General features: G+C 44.6%; 1 protein-coding gene across 3 annotated transcripts in view; it reads left to right on the top strand.

Annotated features, from left to right (window-relative positions):
- The window catches only part of KCNAB1 (potassium voltage-gated channel subfamily A regulatory beta subunit 1), a 552,388-nt gene that overhangs the window by 408,424 nt on the left and 117,943 nt on the right, over window positions 1–26,021 (top strand). For all 3 annotated transcript variants that reach the window (XM_073674769.1, XM_073674770.1, XM_073674771.1), the window contains exons 3-4: window positions 8,612–8,649; window positions 18,208–18,287. In XM_073674769.1, coding sequence (XP_073530870.1) covers window positions 8,612–8,649; window positions 18,208–18,287 — 118 coding nt within the window. The remainder of the gene's footprint in view (window positions 1–8,611; window positions 8,650–18,207; window positions 18,288–26,021) is intronic.

Consider the following 26,021-nt stretch of genomic DNA (forward strand, 5'->3'; position numbering starts at 1 on the left):
ATTGCAATCATTTTCAGGAAGAAACTGAGTATTATCTGACAGAATTGCAGGGGTGCCAATACTTTTGGCCACCACTGCATGTCGTGTCCCTGCAACGCAGCCCGCATCTTTCCCTGCACATGACAGCTCATTTAATCAGCTGACATGTGCTTTTAACAGCCATGGGTGGATCCACCTGCGGCTGTTAACCAGTTAAATCCTGTTGTCAATCTCTGATAGCGTCATCTAACACGCGCCAGCTGGAAGAACATCACAAATCCCACCCATCAGCACCTCTGTCACATGATCCGGGACGCCGATGGGTTGTCATGACAGCCAGGGGTCAGCAGAAGACCCCTGTGCCTGTCATTGTGAATCTCCTGTGAACACCAGCTCTTGGCCTGCGTTCATAAGGAGATCGTGATTTTTGCAATGCATAGCAGGGCTGAAGCACTGCTCTGTAGAGCACATGTCATCAGATGATTGCAGCTTCAAGTTTCCTAAGGGGACTGTTAAAGTGAACCTGTCACCAGGTTTGGCCGATATGAGACATGGCCACCACCTTTCACCCCTGCTATACAACATTTTATAATGCTGTACATAAGCCCCTGATCCGACCTGCAAGAGAAGAAAAAGGGATTTTATTATACTCACCTGGAAGACAGTGAGGGGTGTCAATAGTCCTGGTCCGGTGCCACCCGTCTTCTTGCGATGCCGACCTTCTTCTTGCTTCGTGTGTATGATGCGTCCCTACGTCATCCACACAGTGTCCCCGGCATCGCACTCCTGCACAAGCATACTTCTCTGCCCTGGTTTATTTTACTGGGTGCAGTGGTTCAGACTCAATCAGAGTTCTTAGGTTTAGCAATACAGTAGAGCTGAGAAAGCTGTCCCCGTCCACACCACAGCTGTCCCCGCCCACACCACAGGTGACCCCATCCACACCACAGCTATCCCCGCCCACACGAGACTCTCTATGTAATTTGTCTATAGACAATGAGCAACTTATCACAGGAGGGGGCGGAGTCGGACTAGCATGCACGAGCTGCTGTAGCTGCTGTGGTAAAGGCAATGATTATCACCAGATGATAAAACCTCCAGTGTAAGTAAACAGCACAAAGCCTGACATGTGACACATCATTGAAATATGTGTTTTACATCATACTGTCCTCAGATTACATAGCAAAAACCTGCTGGCAGAGTCTCTTTAACATTATGGGAAAAATAATAACAAAGGCAGGACCTACCAGTGTGTAATAGCTTGTGTGCCAATGTATTGCACTACTTTTTAGACACCATTGAAAAGGCATTTAGAAAAGGGACTTGTACTTCTTGCTGGATCTACCGTACTTTGCGGACCATAAAACGCACCCCAAATTTTGAGGAGGAAAATAGGAAAGACATTTTTTGTTGTGTGAAATGGGGGTCCGTCTTATAATCCGAATTTAGCTTACCAGGGGGGCGGCGGTGGTGGAGCAGGGTCACAGGGGGCAGGGTACGCCACTGCAGGAAGCTAGCAGTGGGCAATGCTGCGGGCTGGGCTGGGAGGAGGGGGTGTCCCAGCAGTGGGCTTCATTAAAATGGCCACCGGTGGTGGCGCATGCACAGATTGAGATCTCAGCTCTGCTGCCACCCCCATATCCCCGGTAAGCTACATTCGGACTATAAGATAAACCACCATTTTCCTCCCAAATTTGAAGGGAAAGAGTGTGTCTTATAGACCGCAAAATACCGTACTTCTTTCTTTGACTTAAAAAATCTTATCAAAAACGGAATGAAAAATGACATGTGTGATTCTAGCCTTAATCTTCTGTTAATAAAATATGTAAATATTGGTTCTTGGGTCTTCAAGTGTGATAAAATTGTATATTGCCTAAGAGGCAGCAGATCAGTGATGTGACGAGAGGAAGTTGGCAAAAGTATTTGCCAAGGTCGATTCACCCATAGCTTGTTTGTGTGAATATGTTCATAAGGTGTGAACCTGTAATGACTGCATGTGGCAATTACATCTCGGTATTTTTATATACCTGTGCTGTTATATATAGACATAAGATAAGAAAAGGGGGGGGGTGAACAGGCAGACAATTATTGTGTAATTCAATTAATTATTTTGCTTTATTTAATTATTCATTATAAATATTGATTTCTATAAAATGAGCCTAATATCTAAGAGGGGCACCAATAATTTTCATGATGTAATGAATTTTGTGAATAAAAACTCTGGAGGACTTAGGGACATTTCAGATACAAGAACAAATTGAGCCAGTTTGAATCATAAAGGGAATCTGTCAGCAGGTTTTTGCTACTTTATCTGAGAGCAGCCTGATGTAGGAAAAGGGACCCAGAATCCAATGATGTATCACTTAATTTACTGGGTTCAGCAGTTCTGACACGATCAGAGCTTTTAGATTTAGAAATGCAACAGAGCTGAGAAAGCTAACCCTGCCCCCACCAGGCTCTCTATATAGAATGGCTAATAACAGTGAGCTGCTTATCACAGAGGGAGGGGCGTGGTTGGACAAATGTAGTCCTGCAATGCTAATCACAAGGTGATAAAACCTTCACTATAAGGGAACAACAGCACACATGGTAATAAATAACACATCATTCAACTCATTGTCTCAGCTTCTATTTCCTGCTGTCTTCAGATTACATAGCAAAAACCTGAAGACAGGTTCCATTTAAAGAGACTCTGTCAGCACAGAATGACTGTTCAAACCAAGTACAGGCTCTCTGTGCACTATGGTGCAGCCAAACATTTAAATGCACCTACCCACCTGCCTGTTTTCCCGGTATCTCCACCCCTCTCTTCTATTCTTTGATTGACAGCTATGGCTTTTTAGACCCAGAGAAGGGCGAAGATAGATGGAAACCAAGTAGGAGGGAGGGTATACTTAAATGTTTGGCAGCGCCACGATCCACCCAGTTTCTGTACTTCATTTGAACAGTTATGTGCTGACAGTCCATTTAAAGGGAACCCGAAAACTGGTACTTACCTACAGTCATAGTGGTGATCTGTAGATAAATATCATTTAAACATGTGCAGCAGTGTTTGGTAATGATCCTGTAGGTAGAAAATTAAGTTATATTCTCCCTGCAGCCGCTCACTTCAAACCATTGGGGCTGCTCTGGGACAGTGAACGAGCAGCACTCACTACATTTCCCCTTGTTTCTTCACTGACATCCTTCATTGCACACACATGCTGCAAAGCTGAATGTCAATCAAGGAGCAGTGCACTTATGTTTAAAGAGGCTGTCCACTACTTTTACATCGATGGCTTATCCTTAGTATAGGTCATCAACGTCTGATCATCCGGGGTCCAACACCCAGCACCCCCATCGATCAGCAGTTATCGGAGTCAGCGGCCGCCGCCAGCCGGAAGTACTCACTTGCCAAGCTGCTCCGTCAACTTGTAGTGGCTGGAGCTTGGTATTACACATCCGCCTCCTATTCAAATCAATATGAGGTGGATGTGTAGTTCCCTGCGGCAGCCACTACAAGCAGACGAAGCATCTTGGCAAGAAAGTACATGTGGCCGGCGGCTACCACTGCCACTGATAACTGCTGATTGGTGGGGGTGTCGGGTGTCAGACCCCGGATGATCAGACATTGATGACCTATACTAAGGATAGGCTATCAATGTAAAAGTAGTGGACAACCTCTTTAAACAGTTAAGGACTGGGCCATTTCCCTCCTGCTCCTGACCTGGCACATGTTTGGGTTTTTTCGTACTGGTGGTTTAAAGAGCTGTAAAAAAAATTCTTGCATTCAGCAACCATTAGAAGTAACACAAGCACATGAGATAGGAAGTGTTGTGCTCCAAAAGCATCCAGCAACTAGAGGGGCTAACACAGTCACAGGAGAAGGGGAGTGTTTTAGCAGAGCCCCAGGGGGATTGTGGGGAAGCTGTTTACTGTCTGGCTGGAGACAAAAAGAAAGGTGGTGTGTGTGTTCTGTATCTCACAGAAGCGCCCCTGCAAGTGAAAAGGATTCAAGTCAGGAGTGAAGCTAAACACAGGTCAGGTAGAGTTCCTGAACTAGCAGTGCAGAGTATTGTCAGGCAGAAAGATAAAGACTGGAAGAAAAAAATTGGTGTTACAAGGATCATTTCCCTCAGCAACCCCCCCACTCCATCTCACTGTGCTGTAAAGAATGCTGTGTTCATTAATGTGCATTTGCATTAGAACTGTGCTATCCTGTACTACTGGGAAGACTGTGAACTGATGTGCTGCTAAGGAGACTGTACTGTTTGTCACTGGAGCCTGTTGCTCATAAAACTTAACTTGCACTGGCTGTGCGGCTTCTTATTAAATGCTACTGTTCTACCGTTTATGAGGACTCTAGTCAAATGTGTCTGGTCAGCAAGTGAAACAACCTACGTGTCTGTGCCTGAGGGTCAATACCCCTCTGTGCCTGAGAGAAGCTGCAGCACATGGTCTATGGTCGCCCTGAGTATTGGTTCCCCCAGGATTCCAAAGAATTCATGTAACCTGTCTCACCCTTATCTGAACCTAGCGGCGTGCGTGTAACAATAACACAAAAACACAATTTAAGGGAACATAAATGGGAAAAGGAAAACAGGGGGTAGGGAATTTAGATGGGGGGGGTAAGAAAAACATTTTTATTAAAAGGGGATAGAAGGGTAGGAAGTGAGGAGGGAAAGGATTCCCTCTATAAAGATTGGGGAGAAAATAAAGACAAACATACAAAATATTACATTGGAATTGCTTAACGATAAAATATGATGACGCTTAAACCTTATTAATAATAAAATGTAAGAGTACTAAAACCAAAGGTATAGTAGCATAATGTAAAAGTCCAGTTAAAAATGAAAGAAAAAGGCATATTAGTAGACACAATAGACCTTGTTTCAACTAGTCGCTTATTGTACCCTTGTCTTGGTTGGGAATACAACCTAGACCCTATGGGGGGGAGAAAGTTTTGTTCGAATTAGCTTCAATGTTTTTAGAATGGATAGATGTTAATCCAGGAATAAAGACAAGATCCCAAGTCGAGACCTTGAAGAGGAACTAATCTTGAAGCTTTTAGTTTTTATAATAATCCTTAAACGATAAAGAAATATCCTATAGGGGGGGGGCTTAATTTTTATGACATTTTCATACTCACTTTTTTTTGTCTATATTGGACCCTATCGGTGGGAAAATAATGGAAATACAAGTCTGTTTTTCACATTTTTAATATGACCACAAAAAAAACACTAAAATACATTTGAAAATTTGTTCCCCTTCCTGTAACAATTATTTTTATATTGGACATGTTTTTATGGTGGTGTGGCTAGTAACAGCTATTTGGATTCGCTGCGGCTTTTTTACATTTATTTTAGACTTGCTTTTTATTTGTTTATTTTTTATTTATTTCATATATTGAGCCCCACATAAGGTGTTAAAAGACCTTTGGGGGTATTTCAACATTTCAACCATAGCTGGCACAATAGCAGCAGGTAAACAGGTAAATAATGTGGGGTTTGTTTTGTTTTGTTGAATTTTTTGCTGACAGCTTCCCTTTAAAATAAACTGAAATAAGTAGTAAATAGATGCATTCACTTTTTTCAACTCATGGCATGCCAAAAACTCATGATAACCACGCTCCAGACTCCACATGACAGTTTTCTTTGACTGAAGTTATCGAGAGTATAATAGGATTATGGGATTAGAGAAGTCGTGTTATCTAAGGGAATAAACATAAAAAGTAGATAAAAAAAACTTTTGGCACAATATAAAACTATTAAACATCTGGCAGTAAACATTGTAGATAAATATTATTAAAGTAAAAAATAGTACATACAGAAAAAAGGAGTTGTACAATGTTTAAAAAATTTGGCTGCTTTCTTCCAGTAACATCACTACACGTGTTCCTCAGTGATGCTTAATATTGCAGGATGCTCCATAAAAGTAAATATGTCGAAGCTGCAATACCACACAAAACCTTTTGGACCACTGTGGCACAATTTTTAGAAGTAAAACACACCTAGAAGAAAATAGTAGGGGATATACCATACCAATTTATAATGCTACATGGCAGACATGCCCGTATACTGGTGGCCTTAAAGGGATATTTTCTTCATCATTATTTTCTTATACCGTACTAGGAAGAAAGTGTTTCCAAAAGTGATAGGACAGGAGAGGTGATAGGTTATAACTTTCTGATCGGCAGGGGTCTGACTGCTGTGATCACCACTGATCCCGAGAATGAGAACTGTCCTGTCAGGATGGAATTTGGTTGCACTTGCATATTGTCTCCAGCAGTCCTATTGACAATGAATGGAACAAGAGTGCGCAGGCACAGCCGCCGTTCCATTTTCAATGTTGGGAATAACCATTTACGGGTATTTATAGGTATCCACAAGATATGGCATAAATAGCTGCTGATCCCACTTGTGGGAGCGACACTTATCTTGAGAAAGCAGTCCCATATCTTAAAGGGGTTGTCCTGTCTAAAATGAAAAGTCTGCAGTCACTCTGTGTGACTGCAGACTTTTGAATCCCCCCAGTGTACACACTGTGCACTGCGAGAAATTTCTGGTTTCAGAGTCAGGAAAGGTGGTGAAGTATGGATATGCATGCTCCCAGGCAAAAGTCGTCTAGTGGGCACGGCCTCACTCCATGTAAGTGTATGGAGCGAGGCTGTGCCCACTAGATAGCCGCACCCTCTAGACAGCCTTACCCTCGCTCGCAAATCCTCACAGTGTACAGTGTGTACTCTGAGCGGATTCAAAAGTCTGCAGTCACACAGAGTGACTGCAGACTTTTCATTTTAGACTGGAAGACCCCTTTAAAGACAGGAATGGAGGGGTAGCTGCACATGCTCTGTCCATTCACTTCCATGGAAGCTCTGAAAATAGCCAACTTGAATTGATATGCATTTTATATGCCGTAATAATTATTACGGCATATAAAATGTTGCTTTGAGACACATTAGTTACAGTGTTTTATTTTCTAATTAATGGCAGGTTAAAATCATAACAAAATGCTACACACATAGGGTCTGATTCTTTAAGATTGTCATTTAGCACAATGCACTTAATTCATTAAGAGGCGAATCCAACAACTACCAAATGCCTCCATAATACTACTCCACAGATCTGTTCATTTTGGTGAAGTTGGCCAAGACAAGGAAAAAAACTTTTTCAAGTGTTTTATGTGTGAAAACCTTCATAAATATTTAAATGAATCAGGCCCATAGACTGTTGTAATTTTTAAAAATACACTGTCAACAAAATTGAATGAAAAACTTTTATTTCAGAAATGGATTTTCATACATTTCTATTAATTTTAGTTGCCTGTATGAGCTTTATGGTTAGAACACATAAAATGCACCTATTTTCAGCTAGAATGCACAGCAATGGTGTTATTAAAGAAAAATATTATGCATTAGTCTAAAGTCTAGTCCACGGATGCACACCCTGCGATGCCATTTTACATGGCCCATAAACTGCATGGTCACTGTATGTGTGTAACATCTGTGCCAGTTCCTGTCCCCTTTGACACTGCTTCGGCTGCTAGGTGGTGCCGTGCCTTTGTTGTGGATGCTGTGTGACAACATCAGTCCTGTTTTACTCCTGGGGCTTTTGGTGCTGCTAGATCAGGGAGCTATGGGGTTAATTAGCTGTTTTTTTCATTACTCCTATCTGAGAAATCTGGGCTGGGCTGTCTGCTATTTAAACCCCTGGGTCTCTGACTTCCACTGCCAGTCAATTAGTTCTGCTACCTGGCTTGTGAGCTTTTTTGTTTTCCGGATTCCTCCTGTTTTCTGACCTCGGTATGAATTTTGACCATCCTCTTGTTTTACTATTCTGCTCCTTTTCTGACCTCTTTAATTTGACTATGTTAGGCAACCCTTCCTGCCTCTGGTTTGCTCTGGACGGCAGCCTTTCCATGGAAGCAATCCAGTGGACACAGTTGTAAAACCAGATCCCTGTACAGGGGTTAAAGAGTGAAGGTTGTGGTTCTTCTAGAACAGCTTGTACCAATTGTGTCTGAGATAGCCTTTTTAAGCCTGTGACTTCTGACACATTTGACAACTTGTCTGTATTTGGTGGCTGCTCACACACATTTTCCACTCCAGAGAGAAGACTGGTATGTACTATGAGAACAGTGTTGGGTAGACACTAATCGTACATTGTATGGCCATATTTTGGCAGAATGGGAGTCTTCTAGTGGCATTTTATGTATTAGATGGGGTGGCCATGCATGAGTTCAGGCATCTTCATTGTAGTTTATGGAAGTAATGAAAAACTTAGTTGCTTCAACAACTCACATAAACTAGAGAGAAATGTATGTGTTCATAGTCTCCAACTTTCTGGAGTATGCTCAGGGGAGATGACCACCATTCTCTGAAGTGTCTTGGAAGTGGAGCTAACACCTATAAAACATTTATGGGATGTACTTTCAATATTCTATACATGTCTCACATAGTAATACCACTTTAAGTTTATGTGCTGCCCTTGGGATTGGTTCAATCTGATAATGTAGCCCTTGGAAGAAATAGTTGTGTGTCCCTGGTCTAGTCGATTCATATGAAGTGAGATTTACAATTCCATCAATAATTCATTGTTGTACATTGCAATCTTCCATTAGATATTACATTTTTTTTTCAATTTATTTATTTCAGGAACCTGGGTGACATTTGGAGGACAGATCTCTGATGAGGTAAGATGAACCCAAAAATAAGATTTTATTTGCTGTTTTGTTGTAATTATTCCATTTAGCACCTACAATAGATCACAAAGAGAAATGTTTTCTGACAATAAAAATAGGAAACACAGGAAGATGTGCCATCTGTCGAAGAGAGGGATTGTGCACTGTAAGGCTAAGTGAAATGTTATGTCAGCCGTAGCTGGAAAGCAATGTTGTAATGTGCAATTTCAACTGGGAAAAAACTAAATCACAATTAGTAGTGAAGTATAATCACAAAAATAATCCCTGTAAATCTCATAAATCATTCATTCATCATTCATTCTGCATAGATTGTTAACAATGATTTCCACATGTTTCCAGACGATGCCGTAAAGATTATTCATTGCATGATAGAAAGTCTAACAAAAATCTATAAAACTTCTTATCACTTTCTTCACTGCTTGCCATCAGTGAAGAGGAACCATCATTTTACAGACTGTAAAGCTTTACAGCTACATCCAGCCATCTGTTTGTTCACATGACCAAAATTCCAATCCTCTGGAAGGAAACAATGACATTTTCAATTCGGTGATTACAAGCATAAGATTGTAAAAATCATAAGAAAGTATATTAGAAAATTGCATATATACAGTGGGTGGCGGAAAGTATTCAGACCCCTTTAAATGTTTCACTCTTTGTTTCATTGCAGCCATTTGGTAAATTCTAAAAAGTTCATTTTTTTCTCATTAAAGTACACTCTGCACCCCATCTTGACTGAAAAAAAACAGAAATGTAGAAATGTTTGCAAATTTATTAAAAAAGAAAAACTGAAATATCACATGGTCATAAGTATTCAGACCCTTTGGTTAGTATTGAGTAGAAGCACCCTTTTGAGCTAGTACAGCCATGAGTCTTCTTGGGAATGATGCAACAAGTTTTTCACACCTGGATTTGGGGATCCTCTGCCATTCTTCCTTGCAGATCATCTCTAGTTCCGTCAGGTTGGATGGTGAACGTTGGTGGACAGCCATTTTCAGGTCTCACAAGAGATGCTCAATTGGGATTAGGTCAGGGCTCTGGCTGGGCCAGTCAAGAACTGTCACAGAGTTGTTCTGAAGCCACTCCTTTGTTATTTTAGCTGTGTGCTTAGGGTCATTGTCTTGTTGGAAGGTTACCCTTCGGCCAAGTCTGAGGTCCAAAGCACTCTGGAAAAGGTTTTCATCCAGGATATCTCTGTACTTGGCCGCATTCATGTTTCCTTCAATTGCAACCAGTCGTCCTGTCCCTGCAGCTGAAAAACACCCCCATAGCATGATGCTGCCACCACCATATTGTTATGAACTGCTACAAGCACTAAGGAAAGAATGGAAAACTGTCCCTACAATAGGACTAAGCTGATTCCCTACGATGCAGCGGGGGACCTGTTCCTTGTGAACAGACCCGCCTAAGTCCTCGGCTAGTCTGAACGCAGACCTATAGATATAAGGGAGGGGTCCCTACAAGAACTAAGGACTGGGATATAGTTGGACACCTCCTAGCAGAAATTGTAGCAGAGCAAAGACAAACAAACAAAGTACTAGTGGTCCAAAGACCAAGCAAACTACAGAGTTAGGTACAAGGCACCTGGCTAGCTTAAGAGTAAATGTAACACTGAAGTCCAGCAAGGCCAGAAGGGCGGAGCTGGATTATAAAGGCAGAAAGTCATGTGACCAACAAAATAGAAAAAGAACTAACAGGAGGGTTATAACAGTACCCCCTCTTCTATGAGGATCCTCCGGATCCTCCAGGCCCAGGTCTATCAGGAAACCTCCTGTGAAACGCTCTGATAAGTCTAGGAGCAGAGACATCATCCGCCTTTACCCAGGAGTTATCCTCGGGACCGAAACCTTTCCAAGCGACGAGATACTGCAATCTCCCTCTATGCCATCTAGAATTAAGAATGCGAGAAATTTCATATTCACCGTCTTCCACCACCGGAGGAACAGAGACAGTGGCGTCCCTATCCGAAACCTCAGCTTTTTTCAATAAGGAAACATGAAACACCGGATTAATCTTCCAGGAGGTGGGAACCTCCAACGTAACAGCAGATTGGTTAACTACCTGAAGTACCTTAAACGGCCCTACAAATTTCAGGCCCAATTTCTTAGAAGGAATCCTCAACCGCAGATTCTTAGAGGACAACCAAACCATGTCACCAACCGTAAACAAAACCTCTTGACGTTTCCTGTCAAAGTACCTCTTAGATTTTTCGTTAGCCTCTTGAAGGTTACAACGTACATCAGTCCAAACTCTCTCCAAATCACCGGAAAAATTCTCCTCCTCCGGCACAGCCGATACCAAATTGGAGAATGACCCAAACGACAGATGTCTCCCAGTACAACAAAAAAAATGAGAACACCCAGCAGAAGAGGATGTATGGTTGTTAAGAGCAAATTCAGCAAGTGGCAGAAACTCAGACCACCCCTCTTGATTGTCAGCCACAAAACAACGCAAAAACTGCTCAACATCCTGGTTCTTTCTTTCTGTCTGTCCATTAGACTCAGGATGATATCCAGATGAAAATGACAAATGAACTCCCAACCTGTCACAAAAGGCACGCCAAAAACGAGCCACGAACTGAGGTCCCCTATCGGAAACAATGTCGGTAGGAACGCCATGGAGTCTGACAATTTCCTTAACAAAAGCCTTAGCGAGTGTCTTAGCGCAGGGCAGTTTGATGAAAGGAACCAAGTGACACATCTTGCTAAAACGGTCCACGACCACCCAGATGACAGTGAAACCCTCAGAGGCAAGAAGGTCAGTAATAAAATCCATAGCAAGATGCGTCCAAGGTGCACTAGGAACCTCCAGAGGGCAAAGCAACCCCGCAGCAGGAGCATGTGAAGACTTATATCTAGCACACACAGTACATTGACGCACCCACTTAATGACTTCCTTCTGCCACTCAGGCCACCAAAAACTGCGAACTACAAGTCTCTTAGTCTCAGAAATTCCTGGATGACCTGCCAACCGAGACTCATTTCACTCCACAAACAAATCTCTCCTAAAGTTCCTAGGCACAAACAACCTCCCATGGGGAGTGTTAGATGGGGCATCCTCCTGGGCTTTCAGAATCCCATCTTCCAAAACGGAGTCCAATGCTGCTATCACAACACCTTCCTGTAAAATGCTCTCCTACTCCTCGGTACCAACCATGGGAGAAAAGCTGCGAGATAAAGCATCAGCTTTTACATTCTTGGTACCCGGGATGTAAGTAACAGAAAAATTAAACCGCAAAAACAAAGTGCCCACCTAGCCTGACGGGCATTCAAGCGCTTGACATCATCAAGATAGATCAGATTCTTATGATCAGTGAAAACCTGAATGGGAAATTTAGCACCTTCCAAGAAATGACGCCAATGTTCAAATGCGAGTTTAATAGCCAGCAATTCCCAATTACCAACATCGTAATTAAGTTTGGTCTCAGAAAAATTTTTTGAAAAAAAAAAAAGGCACAGGGATGTACTCCATCCTTGTTTTCCTGAGACAAAACAGCCCCGACCCCCACTGAAGAAGCATCAACCTCGACCAAAAAAGGCTTGGTCTCATCAGGCTGCATAAGGATGGGGGCAGAACTGAACCTCTCCTTGAGATACTCAAAAGCTTCAATGGCCTCCGTAGTCCACTGAACCGTATTCGCACCTTTCCTGGTGAGATCGGTCAGCGGCTTAACAATTATAGAAAAATTCTTAATGAATTTTCTGTAATAATTGGCGAAACCCAAAAATCTCTGTATCGATTTCAAACCAATAGGCCTAGGCCATTCCTGCACCGCCTGAACCTTCACCGGGTCCATCTCAAAGCCCTCGCTGGAGATAATGTAGCCCAAAAAGCGATTTCTCTGCACAGCGAACTCACATTTCTCCAGCTTAGCAAAAGCGAATTGTCACTTAACAACTGCAATACCTCACGTATGCTCTGCCAATGAGACTCCAGATCCGGCGAATAAATCAAAATGTCATCCAAATACACCACCACGTTCTTACCAATCAACGGTCTTAGGATGTCATTAATAAGGTTTTGAAAAAACGCTGGTGCATTGGTAAGACCAAAAGGCATAACCAGATTCTCAAAATGACCCACCGGAGTGTTAAAAGCAGTTTTCCATTCATCACCTTCCTTCATACGTAAAAAATTGCATGCCCCCCGGAGATCAATTTTAGAGAACCACTTGGCCCCCACTAACTGGTTGAACAAGTCAAGAATTAATGGCAGTGGGTAGGAATTGCGTATGGTAATTTTATTAATTTTGCGAAAGTCCAGACATGGACGTAAACCGTCGTCCTTTTTTTTTACAAAAAAAAATCCAATAGCCACAGGAGACTTAGAAGGTCTAATGTGACCGGCGGCCAAGCTTGTCTGTATGTATTCCTCCAAGGCCTTTCTCTCAGGGATAGTCAGATTAAATAAGCGACTCTTGGGAAGAGTAGCTCCAGGAACAAACTCAATGGTGCAATCATAGTCCCTATGAGGAGGCAAAACTTTCGACTCCTCCTCAGAAAAAAACTTCCAAAAATCCTGAATAGGTACAGGTAATTCCCCTCTTTCCACAGCAGCAATGCGACCGTTACAACATTTATCATGACACTTAGGACTCCAAGACTTAATTTCATGGGTAGACCAGTCCAGTACAGGATTGTGCAATTTTAACCAAGGTAACCCCAAAACCACTGGAGAAGGCAAATTATTTAATACCGCCAAATCCAAATTCCCTTGATGAATACCATTAATGGTGAGGGGAAATTCAAAAACCTTGTGAGTAATACATTTCAAGGGAGAGCCATTAACAGCTACCACAGAAATAGGAGATGACAAAAGTTTGGATTCTAATTTAAATTTTTCCAAAAATCCCTTATCAATCACATTGAGTGTAGAACCACAATCCACAAATACCCGAAATTCAATCAACTCCTCCTGGAATGAGGTGCTTCCAGAAAGAAATACTCCTTTTGAGTTTAAACAAGCTATACGGGCGTAACTGAGCTCTTTTTTTTTTTTTGTTCAAACGAAGCACACAGTTCTTAATAAAGTGGTCAGATTTACCGCAATAAAAACACAATCCCTTAGCAAACCTGCGGTCTTTTTCCTGAGAGTGGGGTGACATTGCTCCAATCTCCATCGGTTCTCCACCTTCCGAGCAGACCCTCTGAAAACTAGGAGCTGCCATAGCAGTAGATTTCTCCTCATTAATCCTAGCACGCAGTCTCCTGTCCACACGTATAGCTAATTGCATTGCCTCCTGCAAGGTTCCAGGTTTTGGGAAGGCAATCAGCAGATCCTTAACCCTTTCACCTAGACCAGAAAGAAACAGACATTTTAATGCGGAGTCATTCCATTACACTTCGGCCAACCATCTTCTGAAGTATGTACAATAATTTTCCACATCACCTGATCCCTGCTTCAAACGTCTTAATTCCGTTTCAGCAGATGAGACTCGATCAGGATCATCATACAACAACCCCACAGCAGAAAAAAAATCTTCCACAGATCTAAAACACGGATCATTAGGTTGTAGAGAAAAGGCCCATCCCTGTGGTTCTTTATGCAAAAGTGACATTATAAACCCAATGCTCTGTGATTCATTCCCTGAGGATCTGGGTCTTAAACGAAAATATAATAAACAAGCGTTTCTAAAGGAAAAAAAATCTTGTTGTTTACGTAAAAAATATCTGGCAGTCCTACCTTCGATTCGACAAAATGCGCTACAGGACAGCTACTCTCGTGTTGCTGGAGCTCGGCCACCTCCAAAGACAGTCCCTGCAGGCGTTGAGCCAACTCCTGAACCGACACCATGCTGATATCTGGATTACTTTCCTTAGAGTGTTTTATTTTGGGCTGGACTTACTGTTATGAACTGCTACAAGCACTAAGGAAAGAAAGGAAAACTGTCCCTACAATAGGACTAAGCTGATTCCCTACGATGCAGCGGGGGACCTGTTCCTTGTGAACAGACCTGCCTAAGTCCTCGGCTAGTCTGAACGCAGACCTATAGATATAAGGGAGGCGTCCCTACAAGAACTAAGGACTGGGATATAGTTGGACACCTCCTAGCAGAAATTGTAGCAGAGCAAAGACAAACAAACAAAAAGTACTAGTGGTCCAAAGACCAAGCAAACTACAAAGTTAGGTACAAGGCACCTGGCTAGCTTAAGAGTAAATGTAACACTGAAGTCCAGCAAGGCCAGAAGGGCGGAGCTGGATTATAAAGGAAGAAAGTCATGTGACCAACAAAATAGAAAAAGAACTAACAGGAGGGTTCTAACACATATTTCACTGTTGGGATTGTATTGGGCAGGTGATGAGCAGTGCCTGGTTTTCTCCACACATACCGCTTAGAATTATCACCAAAAAGTTCTTTCTTCGTCTCATCAGACAAGAGAATCTTATTTCTCATAGTCTGGGAGTCCTTCATGTGTTTTTGAGCAAACTCTATACAGGCTTTCATATGTCTTGCACTGAGGAGAGGCTTCCGTCGGGCCACTCGGCCATAAAAGCCTGACTGGTGGAGGGCTGCAGTGATAGTTGACTTTGTGGAACTTTCTGCCATCTCCCTACTGCATCACTGGAGCTCAGCCACAGTGATCTTGGGGGTTCTTCTTTACTTCTCGCACCAAGGCTCTTCTCCCACGATTGCTCAGTTTGGCTGGACTGCCAGGTCTAGGAAGACTTCTGGTGGTCCCAAACTTCTTCCATTTAAGGATTATGGAGGCCACTGTGCTCTTAGGAACTTTGAGTAATGCAGAAATTCTTTTGTAACCTTGGCCAATTCTGTGCCTTGCCAAAATTCTGTCTCTGAGCTCCTTGGGCAGTTCCTTTGAGCTCATGATTCTCATTTGGTCTGACATGCACTGTGAGCTGTGAGGTCCTATATAGACAGGTGTGTGCCTTTCCAAATCTAGTCCTATCAGTTTAATTAAACACAGCTGGACTCCAATGAAGGAGTAGAACCATCTCAAGGAGTATCACAAGGAAATGGACAGCATGTGACTTAAATATGAGTGTCTGAGCAAAGGGTCAGAATACTTAAGACCATGTGATATTTCAGTTTTTCTTTTTTAATAAATTTGCTAAAATTTCTACATTTCTGTTTTTTTCAGTCAAGATGGGGTGCTGGGTACTGGGTACTTTATTGAGAAAAAAAAATTTACTTTTTAGAATTTACCAAATGGCTGCAATGAAACAAAGAGTGAAAAATTTAAAGGGATCTGAATACTTCCCGTACCAGCTGTAGTCATTATAAAATGAACAAGTTTTGTTTGTTAAAACTGAAAATCCTCTTTAAATCTGACAATTTCAGCAGTCTTGGTATAAAATTTGCTCAATGATTATATTAGTCTGAGCAGCTAAAGACGTTGTCTGTGATCACACTTTCACAACCTGATGTATGCCAGCGGCAAACAAATCACATGAGTCTTCCAAACAAGATTCCAGATGTTGTTTGTGTCAGTGGAATCTATAGAGGTTTGCACTATAATGGTTTGTCTTGTCTGAAATCTGTTACAAGCAAAAATATGACAAGTACTTTACCAACCCCAGGAAGCAATCATAATTCCTTAGCATCAATCAGTCATCCGCTCATAAATGTTTATTACTAGTGTCAATATCCAGGTCATCAATCATTGTTCCTAAAATCTATATACTGATTCACTAAAACACAATATATCTATATTTAGATGTATACAAACCGCATTTGTTTCAGTTAATGTCTTATAGCATTGAAAGCAGCGGTGCAAGTTTTCCAAGGACGGAGTGAAAGAAACGCTATTGACTTCTTGCTGTTTTGCTAACTTTGCTAAATTAAGGTTAAACATATTAAACTCTCAAATGGTCTGTTAACCTTTTCATGATCTGTGGATTTTAAGTATAATCTTAATCATCAGTTGAGTTTTAGAATTTATACTACATCAGATAAATGCACAATGCAAGTTGAAACTGCAATTGTCACTGGATGCTCCCAAATCCTCTGCCATATGCAGGGGGTCTGTATAGTGTGTAAGGATTCATACTCTCAGGTAGCCTCTTGGAACACAAAACCACAGGATTTTTATCTCAAAAATAGAATAATGTTTATTTCCACAGGTTGCACAGCACCAAAAACAAAACTATAAACATAAATCCCTTGCCTTGTCCAGGTGTTAACTAAACAATACAGACCCTGGCTGCTCAGACATGGCTAAGCTAGTCTCAGTTGAGCCACACAACAGCTATCATCCATAGTAACCAGTGATACTTGCAGTTTGCCGCACATGGCCTGTGCAGTCTCTTCTCAAAGAGATTCTGGCTTGTCTCTCTCCAGCTCCAACACAACTCACTCTGCTCAGCATCCCCCAGCTGACTGACCAGTGAACACATGGCCTGGTTCTAGTCATAGCTATCCAGGTGTACCTAATCAGATCTGAAGTGCTAGGATTTGGATTAACAAATATATAATAATGAGGTGAGGAATATAACCAAAATCTAACTATACAAAAAGTTCCCCCCAATAAAAGATAACTTTTATTTATCACAATTAAAACAAAATATCACACTAGTTCCTGGAATATATGATTAATGTTGGCCTGAGTGAATTTGGTTATCCACTATTATACCAAGCAAACTACAGGACTGAGTAGATCCAGTTACAGGGCAAAGGAGGACCTGATACTTTATCTAAGAAATGCCCTACCTGACCGCAGAGGTTGACACTCTAAATAAAGCACACAAGATTTGGCAACCCTGCTCACTGTCGTCTAACCCTAGAGAACCCAAGGGAACCCTGTACTCACAAAAAGTCACCATTAATCTGGATGAATTTGGGAGCTCAAAAAGACAGAATATCCATAAATATGGACAGAGTGACTATCAAAGAATAAGTCATGCGTAATTAAATGTAGATGTGATGCATGATCTACACATGTGCATAAACATACACACAACAAAAGGGCCACTAAAAGATTCCACATAATAAAGTGCCAGTGCAAATAATATATACATCACAGATAAAGTGCTGTATATCACAGCAATAGTGCTTAGATTGTGAAGGTGCCTGGTATAAAGCAAATAGTAGCTTACCAATACCCTGCCGTTCATGTTTTTTGTGTTACCTGATCCCTGCCAATCTTCCTGCTGCAGCCCATCTCAGGGAGGTTTGGCGACTGGAAATGATCAATTGCAGCAGCGACTTGCCACATCTAATGATTACCTGCAGTGGTCACATGTTTCTGTGGCCATACGTTATGGCTGTCGCAGGTGATGGTGACCAGCACACAACCCTTTTAAATTACAAAAACATTTATATGCTATCAAAATTGTTCTACTTTTGTCTTTTTGGTATTATAGAAAGCACCGGGTATAAAATATTAGCTATGATGGAGCTTTTTCCTGTATGCTTCTTGGGGATCACATGACTGGATGCCAGTGTTGGGTCATAGAACCTGGATCTAAAAGGGTATCACAATTCTAAAGTTGCTTTTTCATTGACTTCTAGTGATGCCTGACTAATTTTTAACTATTAATTTCCTTGTGCAAACAACATACAGTATACTTTTTCACGCTCTTTTTTATACCTTTTAGGTGGCTGAGCAGCTAATGACCATTGCATATGAGAATGGAGTAAACCTCTTCGACACAGCAGAGGTCTATGCAGCTGGGAAGTAAGTGTTCTTATCTGGATTCCACATCTGATTGATGGTAAAACAAGATCTTGATATGGGTTGTGTATTTTGTGCTCTTTCTCACATTTTTATTAATCAGCAGCCAATCAGATCACCACATTCATTTTTACCTAGCATAAGATTATGGCCAACACCACAGGTTTTGTTCTAGATTTTGGAAATCTTAGCCAGACTGAGGACTCTGAGCCATACGAAGTTTATATATCAAAATAGTCTAATCAGAGTGCTGCTTCTATTTTCTAAACTGTTTTAGAATAGCAAAAAATGGATTCTGATTGGTTAATATTAGAGATAAATGAATGAATACATACAAGAATAGAACTGTTTGCCATTGTTAGACATTGTATGAACTGATTATTTGAATTTAAAGGGAACCTGTCACCAGAAAAAAATGCTATCAGCCTGCAGATATGGAGTTTATCTGCAGGTTAATAGTGTTACTAACCTGCCCGGCGCCTTCACTTAGCCAAACGCTGCAGAGGGAAAATTAACTTTATTCCCACCGGGCAGCTTTCCGGTTTCATTAATGGGGGCGGCGCCAGCACGGGTTCAATCACCACTCTGAGTATACAGAGAGGCGGCTATAACCGCACCCCCGGCCCTGACAGACACTTGCTCTGCATTGGGGCCGGCTGTCAGTCAGAGCCAGGGGCATGGTTACAGCTGCTGCTCTGTATACTCAGAACTGTGATTGAACTGGAACCGGCGCCTTCCCCGTATCTGAAACCGGAACGCTGCTGGGGGGAACAAAGTTCATTTTCTCCCCGCAGAGTTTGGCTAAGTGCAGGCGCCAGGCAGGTTAATAACACTATTAACCTGCAAAATAACCCCATATCTGCAGGTTAATAGCGTTTTTCTGGTGACAGGTTCCCTTTAAGATTCTCTTTTTGGAATTTGAAGATAATAAAAGTTGAATCAATAAATCGGTAATAGGTTACCTGCACAAAATCTCCTTTTATAGTACAAATGAACCGATTAAAAATGATTCTCTAACCACAGCATCTGGTTTCATTATTAGCCTGATTTTCCATAAAAGTAGTCCTACAGAAGAGAAAATCTTTACATTAAAATGTGAAAAAGAATAATATTACTGTAAGAAATAAAAGAAGATTAATTCACATCTATCGAATTAAATGAGAAGTGTGTCAAACTAATGGTTCAACCTTTCAGGTTCCCTTGCTGTGTTCAGTTTCCCTGACACAGATGCTTTCAATCCTCTAATTCCAAGAGCACACATTGGCAACAGTACATTTGTATATTACCATATTTAATTTCCAAATTACAGATTAATTAAGTAATTTTGTTAGAATTACAAAAAGTTGTCTTATTACAAACTCTAGACGTTTACCTTTTTTGCCGTGAAACAAATGATATCCCATGCTTGGTAAAAATACACATCCTATTCCAGGAATTTTTGGCTCGTGTAGATAATTGTATGACCCTCTCCTCTCTTGTCCCCCTCAATCCATCCACTTAATCCTTCCCGGCTTGCTCTTTTTTTTTTTTGTGTTATTTTTTCGTTTTGTGTTTGTTGTGCATATTGTTTTTTTAATACAACTGAGTTGATGTTAGACAACATTGTTTTCTTTTGTGTTCGCTGTAACATGTCAAACTGAAGTTGTATGCTGAGTTTTAAACTTGGTTACACTGATAAAACATAATGAAATATCTAAAAGAGAATTAAAAAACATAAAAACAATAAAAGCTAAAAAAATTGTAAACCTCATAGGCATCTTCAGGATTACATGACTTGATTTATAGCAGTTACTGTAGTAAGAGCTTAATAATCGTTTTTCTATAGTATAACTAAAGAGAGGAACACACGAAATTAAAAAAACTAAATTTTGTCACAATTTAGTTGCTAACAGTAGTACATTTAATAGGCTAAAGCCAAAAAAATTGAGCCAGAGCAGATGTTGGTATAAGTGCGACGCATAGGTTGCATTCACACTGTGGCCATTTAGCAAACAGAACCTAAGATGAAAACAAAATGAGCAGATACCTTGTAATCAGGGCTGTACTGGGGCACCGGGACACCAGAGAATTCGAACTGGACGTACAGGGGCCCGCTGGTTAACATGGCTGCCAGTGCACCTACATTGGGGCCCAAAGGTGGAGCGGGGCCCTTGCTGTGCGCCTGATGAGGGCAATCTGGCCTGCTTCTTTGGCCCCCACGCTCAGGGGGCCCATGGCCAGATTGCCCTCTCATGTGCGGTAGCGGCGGGCAGGGAGCGATCGCTACTCTGCTGAGAGGAGAAAATGGCAGCAGAGCGGAGGGATCTGTCCTCTACTTTCTGCCCGGCGCTTCCTCCGTGACACAGACTCGCACTGCATGATGACATCATCATGGAGCGCGGGCCTCTGTCAGGGAGAAGGATGCCGGGCAGGAAGCAGAGGACAATGCTGCGGGGGAACGAGCAGACAGGTTAAGGGGGGTTTTTTTTTTTTTTTTTTAGCTAGAGCGATGGTGCTGGAGCAGGTAGGGGGATAAGAGGAAGAGCAATGGTGCTGGAGAAGGTGGTGGTAGAAGAAGGAGAGCAATGGTGCTGGAGGAGGTGGGGGAAGATATGGCAATGGTGCTGGAGGAGGTGGGGGTGATATGGCAATGGTGCTGGAGGTGGTGGGGGGAGATATGGCAATAGTGCAGGAGGATGAGGGGGTGATATGGCAATGGTGATGGAGGATGTGGGGGGAGATATGTCACTGGTGCTGGAGGAGGTGAGGGGAGATATGGCAATGGTAATGGAGGAGGTGGGGGGTGATATGGCAATGGTGCTGGAGGAGGTGGGGGGAGGTATGGCAATGGTGCTGGAGGAGGGGGGAGATATGGCAATGGTGATGGAGAGGGTGGGTGGAGATATGGCAGTGGTGCTGGATGAGGTGGGGGGTGATATGGCAATGGTGCTGGAGGAGGTGTGGGGAGATATGGTGATGGAGGAGATGGGGGGAGATATGGCAATAGTGCTGGAGGAGGTGAGGGGATATATGGCAATGGTGATGGAGGAGGTCGGGGGAGATATGGCAATGGTGCTAGAGGAGATGGGGGGAGATATGGCGATGATGCTGGAGGAGGTGGGGGGTGATATGGCAATGGTGCTGGAGGACGTGAGTGGAGATATCGCAGTGGTGCTGGAGGAGGTGTGGGGTGATATGGCAATGGTGATGGAGGAGGTGGGGGGGAGATATGGCAGTAGTGCTGGAGAAGGTGAGGGAATATATGGCAATGGTGCTGGAGGAGGTGGGCGAAAGATATCGCAGTGGTGCTGGAGGAGGTGTGGGGAAATATGGCAATGGTGCTGGAGGAGGGGGGGAGATATGGCAATGGTGCTTTAGGAGGTGGGGGGAGATATGGCAATGGTGATGGAGGAGGTGGGGGGAGATATGGCAATGGTGCTGGAGGAGGTGCGGGGTGATATGGCAATGGTGCTGGAGGAGGTGTGGGGAGATATGGAAATGGTGCTAACGGAGGTGGGGGGAGATATGGCAATAGTGCTGGAGGAGATGGGGAGTGATATGGCAATGGCGCTGGAGGAGGTGTGGGGAGTTATGACAATAGTGCTAGAGGAGGTGAGGGGATATATGGTAATGGTGCTGGAGGAGGTGGGGGGGATATGGCAATGGTGCTCGAGGAGGTGGGGGGAGATATGGCAATGGTGCTGGGGGAGGTGGGGGGAGATATGGCAATAGTGATGGAGGAGGTTGGGGGGATATATGGCTACGGTGCTTGAGGAGGTGGGCTAAAGATATGGCAATGGTGCTTGAGAAGGTGTGGGGAGATATGGAAATGGTGCTGGAGGAGATGGGGGGAGATATGGCAATGGTGCTGGAGTAGGTGGGGGAGATATGGCAATAGTACTGGTGAATGTGGGGCGAGATATGGAAATGGTGCTGGAGGAGGTGGGGGGAGATATGGCAGTAGTGATGGAGAAGGTGAGGGGATATATGGCAATGGTGCTTGAGGAGGTGGGCTAAAGATATGGCAATGGTGCTGGAGAAGGTGGGGGGAGATATGGCAATGGTGCTGGAGGAGGTGGGGAGAGTTATGGCAATGGTGCTGGAGGAGATGGGGGGAGATATGGCAATGGTGCAGGAGGAGGTGGGCAAAAGATATGGCAATGGTGCAGAAAGAGGTGGGGGGAGATATGGCAATAGCGCTGGAGGATGTGGGGGGAGATATGGCAATGGTGCTGGAGGAGGTGGGGGAGATATGGCAATTGTGCTGGAGGAGGTCAGGGGAGATATGACAATAGTGCTGGAGGAGGTGAGGTGATATATGGCAATGGTGCTGGAGGAGGTGGGGGGAGATATAGCAATGGTGCTGGAGGAGGTGGGGGGAGATATGGCAATGGTGCTGGAGGAGGTGGGGGGAGATATGGCAATGGTGCTGGAGGAGGTGGGGGGAGATATGGCAATGGTGCTGGAGGAGGTGGGGGGAGATATGGCAGTAGTGATGGAGGAGGTGAGGGGAGACATGGCAATGGTGCTTGAGGAGGTGGGCTAAAGATATGGCAATGGTGCTGGAGGAGGTGGGGAGAGTTATGGCAATGGTGCTGGAGGAGATGGGGGGAGATATGGCAATGGTGCAGGAGGAGGTGGGGGGAGATATGGCAATAGCACTGGAGGATGTGGGGGGAGATATGGCAATGGTGCTGGAGGAGGTGGGGGAGATATGGCAATGGTGCTGGAGGAGATGTGGGGAGATATGGCAATGGTGCTGGAGGAGGTGGCCGGAGATATGGCAATGGTGCTAGATGAGGTGGGGGGAGATATGACAATGGTGCTGGAGGAGGTGGCCGAAAGATATGGCAATGGTGCTGGAGGAGCTGGGGCAAGATATGGCAATGGTGCTGGAGGAGCTGGGACGAGATATGGCAATGGTGCTGGAGGAGGTGAGGGGTGATATGGCAATGGTACTAAAGGAGGTTGGGGGAGATATGGCAATCGTGCTGAAGGAGGTGGGGGGAGATATGGCAATGGTGCTGGGGGAGGTGAGGGGAGATATGGCAATGGTGCTGTGAGAGGTAGGGGAGATATGGAAATGGTGCTGGAGGAGGTGGGGGGAGATATGGCAATGGTGCTAAAGGAGCTGGGGGGAGATTTGGCACTAGTGCTGGAGGAGGTGAGGGGAGATATGGCAATGGTGATGGAGGAGGTGGGGGGAGATATGGCAATGGTGCTGGAGAAGGTGAGGGGAGATATGGCAATGGTGATGGAGGAGGTGGGGGGAAATATGGCAATGGTGCTGGAGGAGCTGGGGGAGATATGGCAATGTTGCTGGAGGAGGTGGGGGGAGATATGGCAATAGTGCTGGACGATGTGGGGGGAGATAGGGCAATGGTGCTGGAGGAGGTGGGGGTAGATATGGCAATGGTTCTGGAGGAGATGGGGGAGGTATGGCAGTGGTGCTGGAGGAGGTGGGGGATATATGGCAATGGTGCTTGAGGAGGTGGGCTAAAGATATGGCAATGGTGCTGGAGAAGGTGGGGGGAGATATGGCAATGGTGCTGGAGGAGGTGGGGAGAGTTATGGCAATGGTGCTGGAGGAGATGGGGGGAGATATGGCAATGGTGCAGGAGGAGGTGGGCAAAAGATATGGCAATGGTGCAGAAAGAGGTGGGGGGAGATATGGCAATAGCGCTGGAGGATGTGGGGGGAGATATGGCAATGGTGCTGGAGGAGGTGGGGGAGATATGGCAATTGTGCTGGAGGAGGTCAGGGGAGATATGACAATAGTGCTGGAGGAGGTGAGGTGATATATGGCAATGGTGCTGGAGGAGGTGGGGGGAGATATAGCAATGGTGCTGGAGGAGGTGGGGGGAGATATGGCAATGGTGCTGGAGGAGGTGGGGGGAGATATGGCAATGGTGCTGGAGGAGGTGGGGGGAGATATGGCAATGGTGCTGGAGGAGGTGGGGGGAGATATGGCAGTAGTGATGGAGGAGGTGAGGGGAGACATGGCAATGGTGCTTGAGGAGGTGGGCTAAAGATATGGCAATGGTGCTGGAGGAGGTGGGGAGAGTTATGGCAATGGTGCTGGAGGAGATGGGGGGAGATATGGCAATGGTGCAGGAGGAGGTGGGGGGAGATATGGCAATAGCACTGGAGGATGTGGGGGGAGATATGGCAATGGTGCTGGAGGAGGTGGGGGAGATATGGCAATGGTGCTGGAGGAGATGTGGGGAGATATGGCAATGGTGCTGGAGGAGGTGGCCGGAGATATGGCAATGGTGCTAGATGAGGTGGGGGGAGATATGACAATGGTGCTGGAGGAGGTGGCCGAAAGATATGGCAATGGTGCTGGAGGAGCTGGGGCAAGATATGGCAATGGTGCTGGAGGAGCTGGGACGAGATATGGCAATGGTGCTGGAGGAGGTGAGGGGTGATATGGCAATGGTACTAAAGGAGGTTGGGGGAGATATGGCAATCGTGCTGAAGGAGGTGGGGGGAGATATGGCAATGGTGCTGGGGGAGGTGAGGGGAGATATGGCAATGGTGCTGTGAGAGGTAGGGGAGATATGGAAATGGTGCTGGAGGAGGTGGGGGGAGATATGGCAATGGTGCTAAAGGAGCTGGGGGGAGATTTGGCACTAGTGCTGGAGGAGGTGAGGGGAGATATGGCAATGGTGATGGAGGAGGTGGGGGGAGATATGGCAATGGTGCTGGAGAAGGTGAGGGGAGATATGGCAATGGTGATGGAGGAGGTGGGGGGAAATATGGCAATGGTGCTGGAGGAGCTGGGGGAGATATGGCAATGTTGCTGGAGGAGGTGGGGGGAGATATGGCAATAGTGCTGGACGATGTGGGGGGAGATAGGGCAATGGTGCTGGAGGAGGTGGGGGTAGATATGGCAATGGTTCTGGAGGAGATGGGGGAGGTATGGCAGTGGTGCTGGAGGAGGTGGGGGAGATATGGCAATGGTGGAGGTGAAGGGAGATATGGCAATGGTGCTGGAGGAGGTGGGGGAGATATGGCAATGGTGCTGCAGAAGGTGGGGGGAGATATGGCAATGGTGCTGGAGGAGGTGGGGGAGATATGGCAATGGTGATGTAGGAGGTTGGGAGACATATGGCAATGGTGCTGAAGGAGGTGGGGGGAGATATGGCAATGGTGCTGGGGGAGGTGGGGGGAGATATGGCAACGGTGCTGGAGTAGGTGGGGGGAGATATGGCAATAGTACTGGTGAATGTCGGGCGAGATATGGAAATGGTGCTGGAGGAGGTAGGGGGAGATATGGCAATGGTGCTGGAGGAGGTGGGGGGAGATATGGCAGTAGTGATGGAGGAGGTGAGGGGATATATGGCAATGGTGCTTGAGGAGGTGGGCTAAAGATATGGCAATGGTGATGGAGGAGGTGGTGGTGATATGGCAATGGTGCTGTAAGAGGTAGGGAAGATATGGAAATGGTGCTGGAGGAGGTGGGGGAGATATGGCAATGGTGCTGTAAGAGGTAGGGAAGATATGGCAATGGTGCTGGAGGAGGTGGGGGGAGATATGGCAATAGTGCTGCACGATGTGGGGGGAGATAGGGCAATGGTGCTGGAGGAGGTGGGAGATATGGCAACGGTACTGGAGAAGGTGGGGGGAGATAGGGCAATGGTGCTGGAGGAGGTGGGGGGGAGATATGGCAACGGTACTGGAGGAGGTGGGGGGAGATATGGCAATGGTGCTGGAGGAGGTGGGGGGGAGATATGGCAACGGTACTGGAGGAGGTGG

The sequence above is a fragment of the Phyllobates terribilis genome, unplaced genomic scaffold, assembly GCF_046119375.1.
Source record: "Phyllobates terribilis strain yellow unplaced genomic scaffold, ASM4611937v1 Scaffold_3__8_contigs__length_932513732, whole genome shotgun sequence".
Classification (NCBI taxonomy): Eukaryota; Metazoa; Chordata; class Amphibia; order Anura; family Dendrobatidae; genus Phyllobates; species Phyllobates terribilis.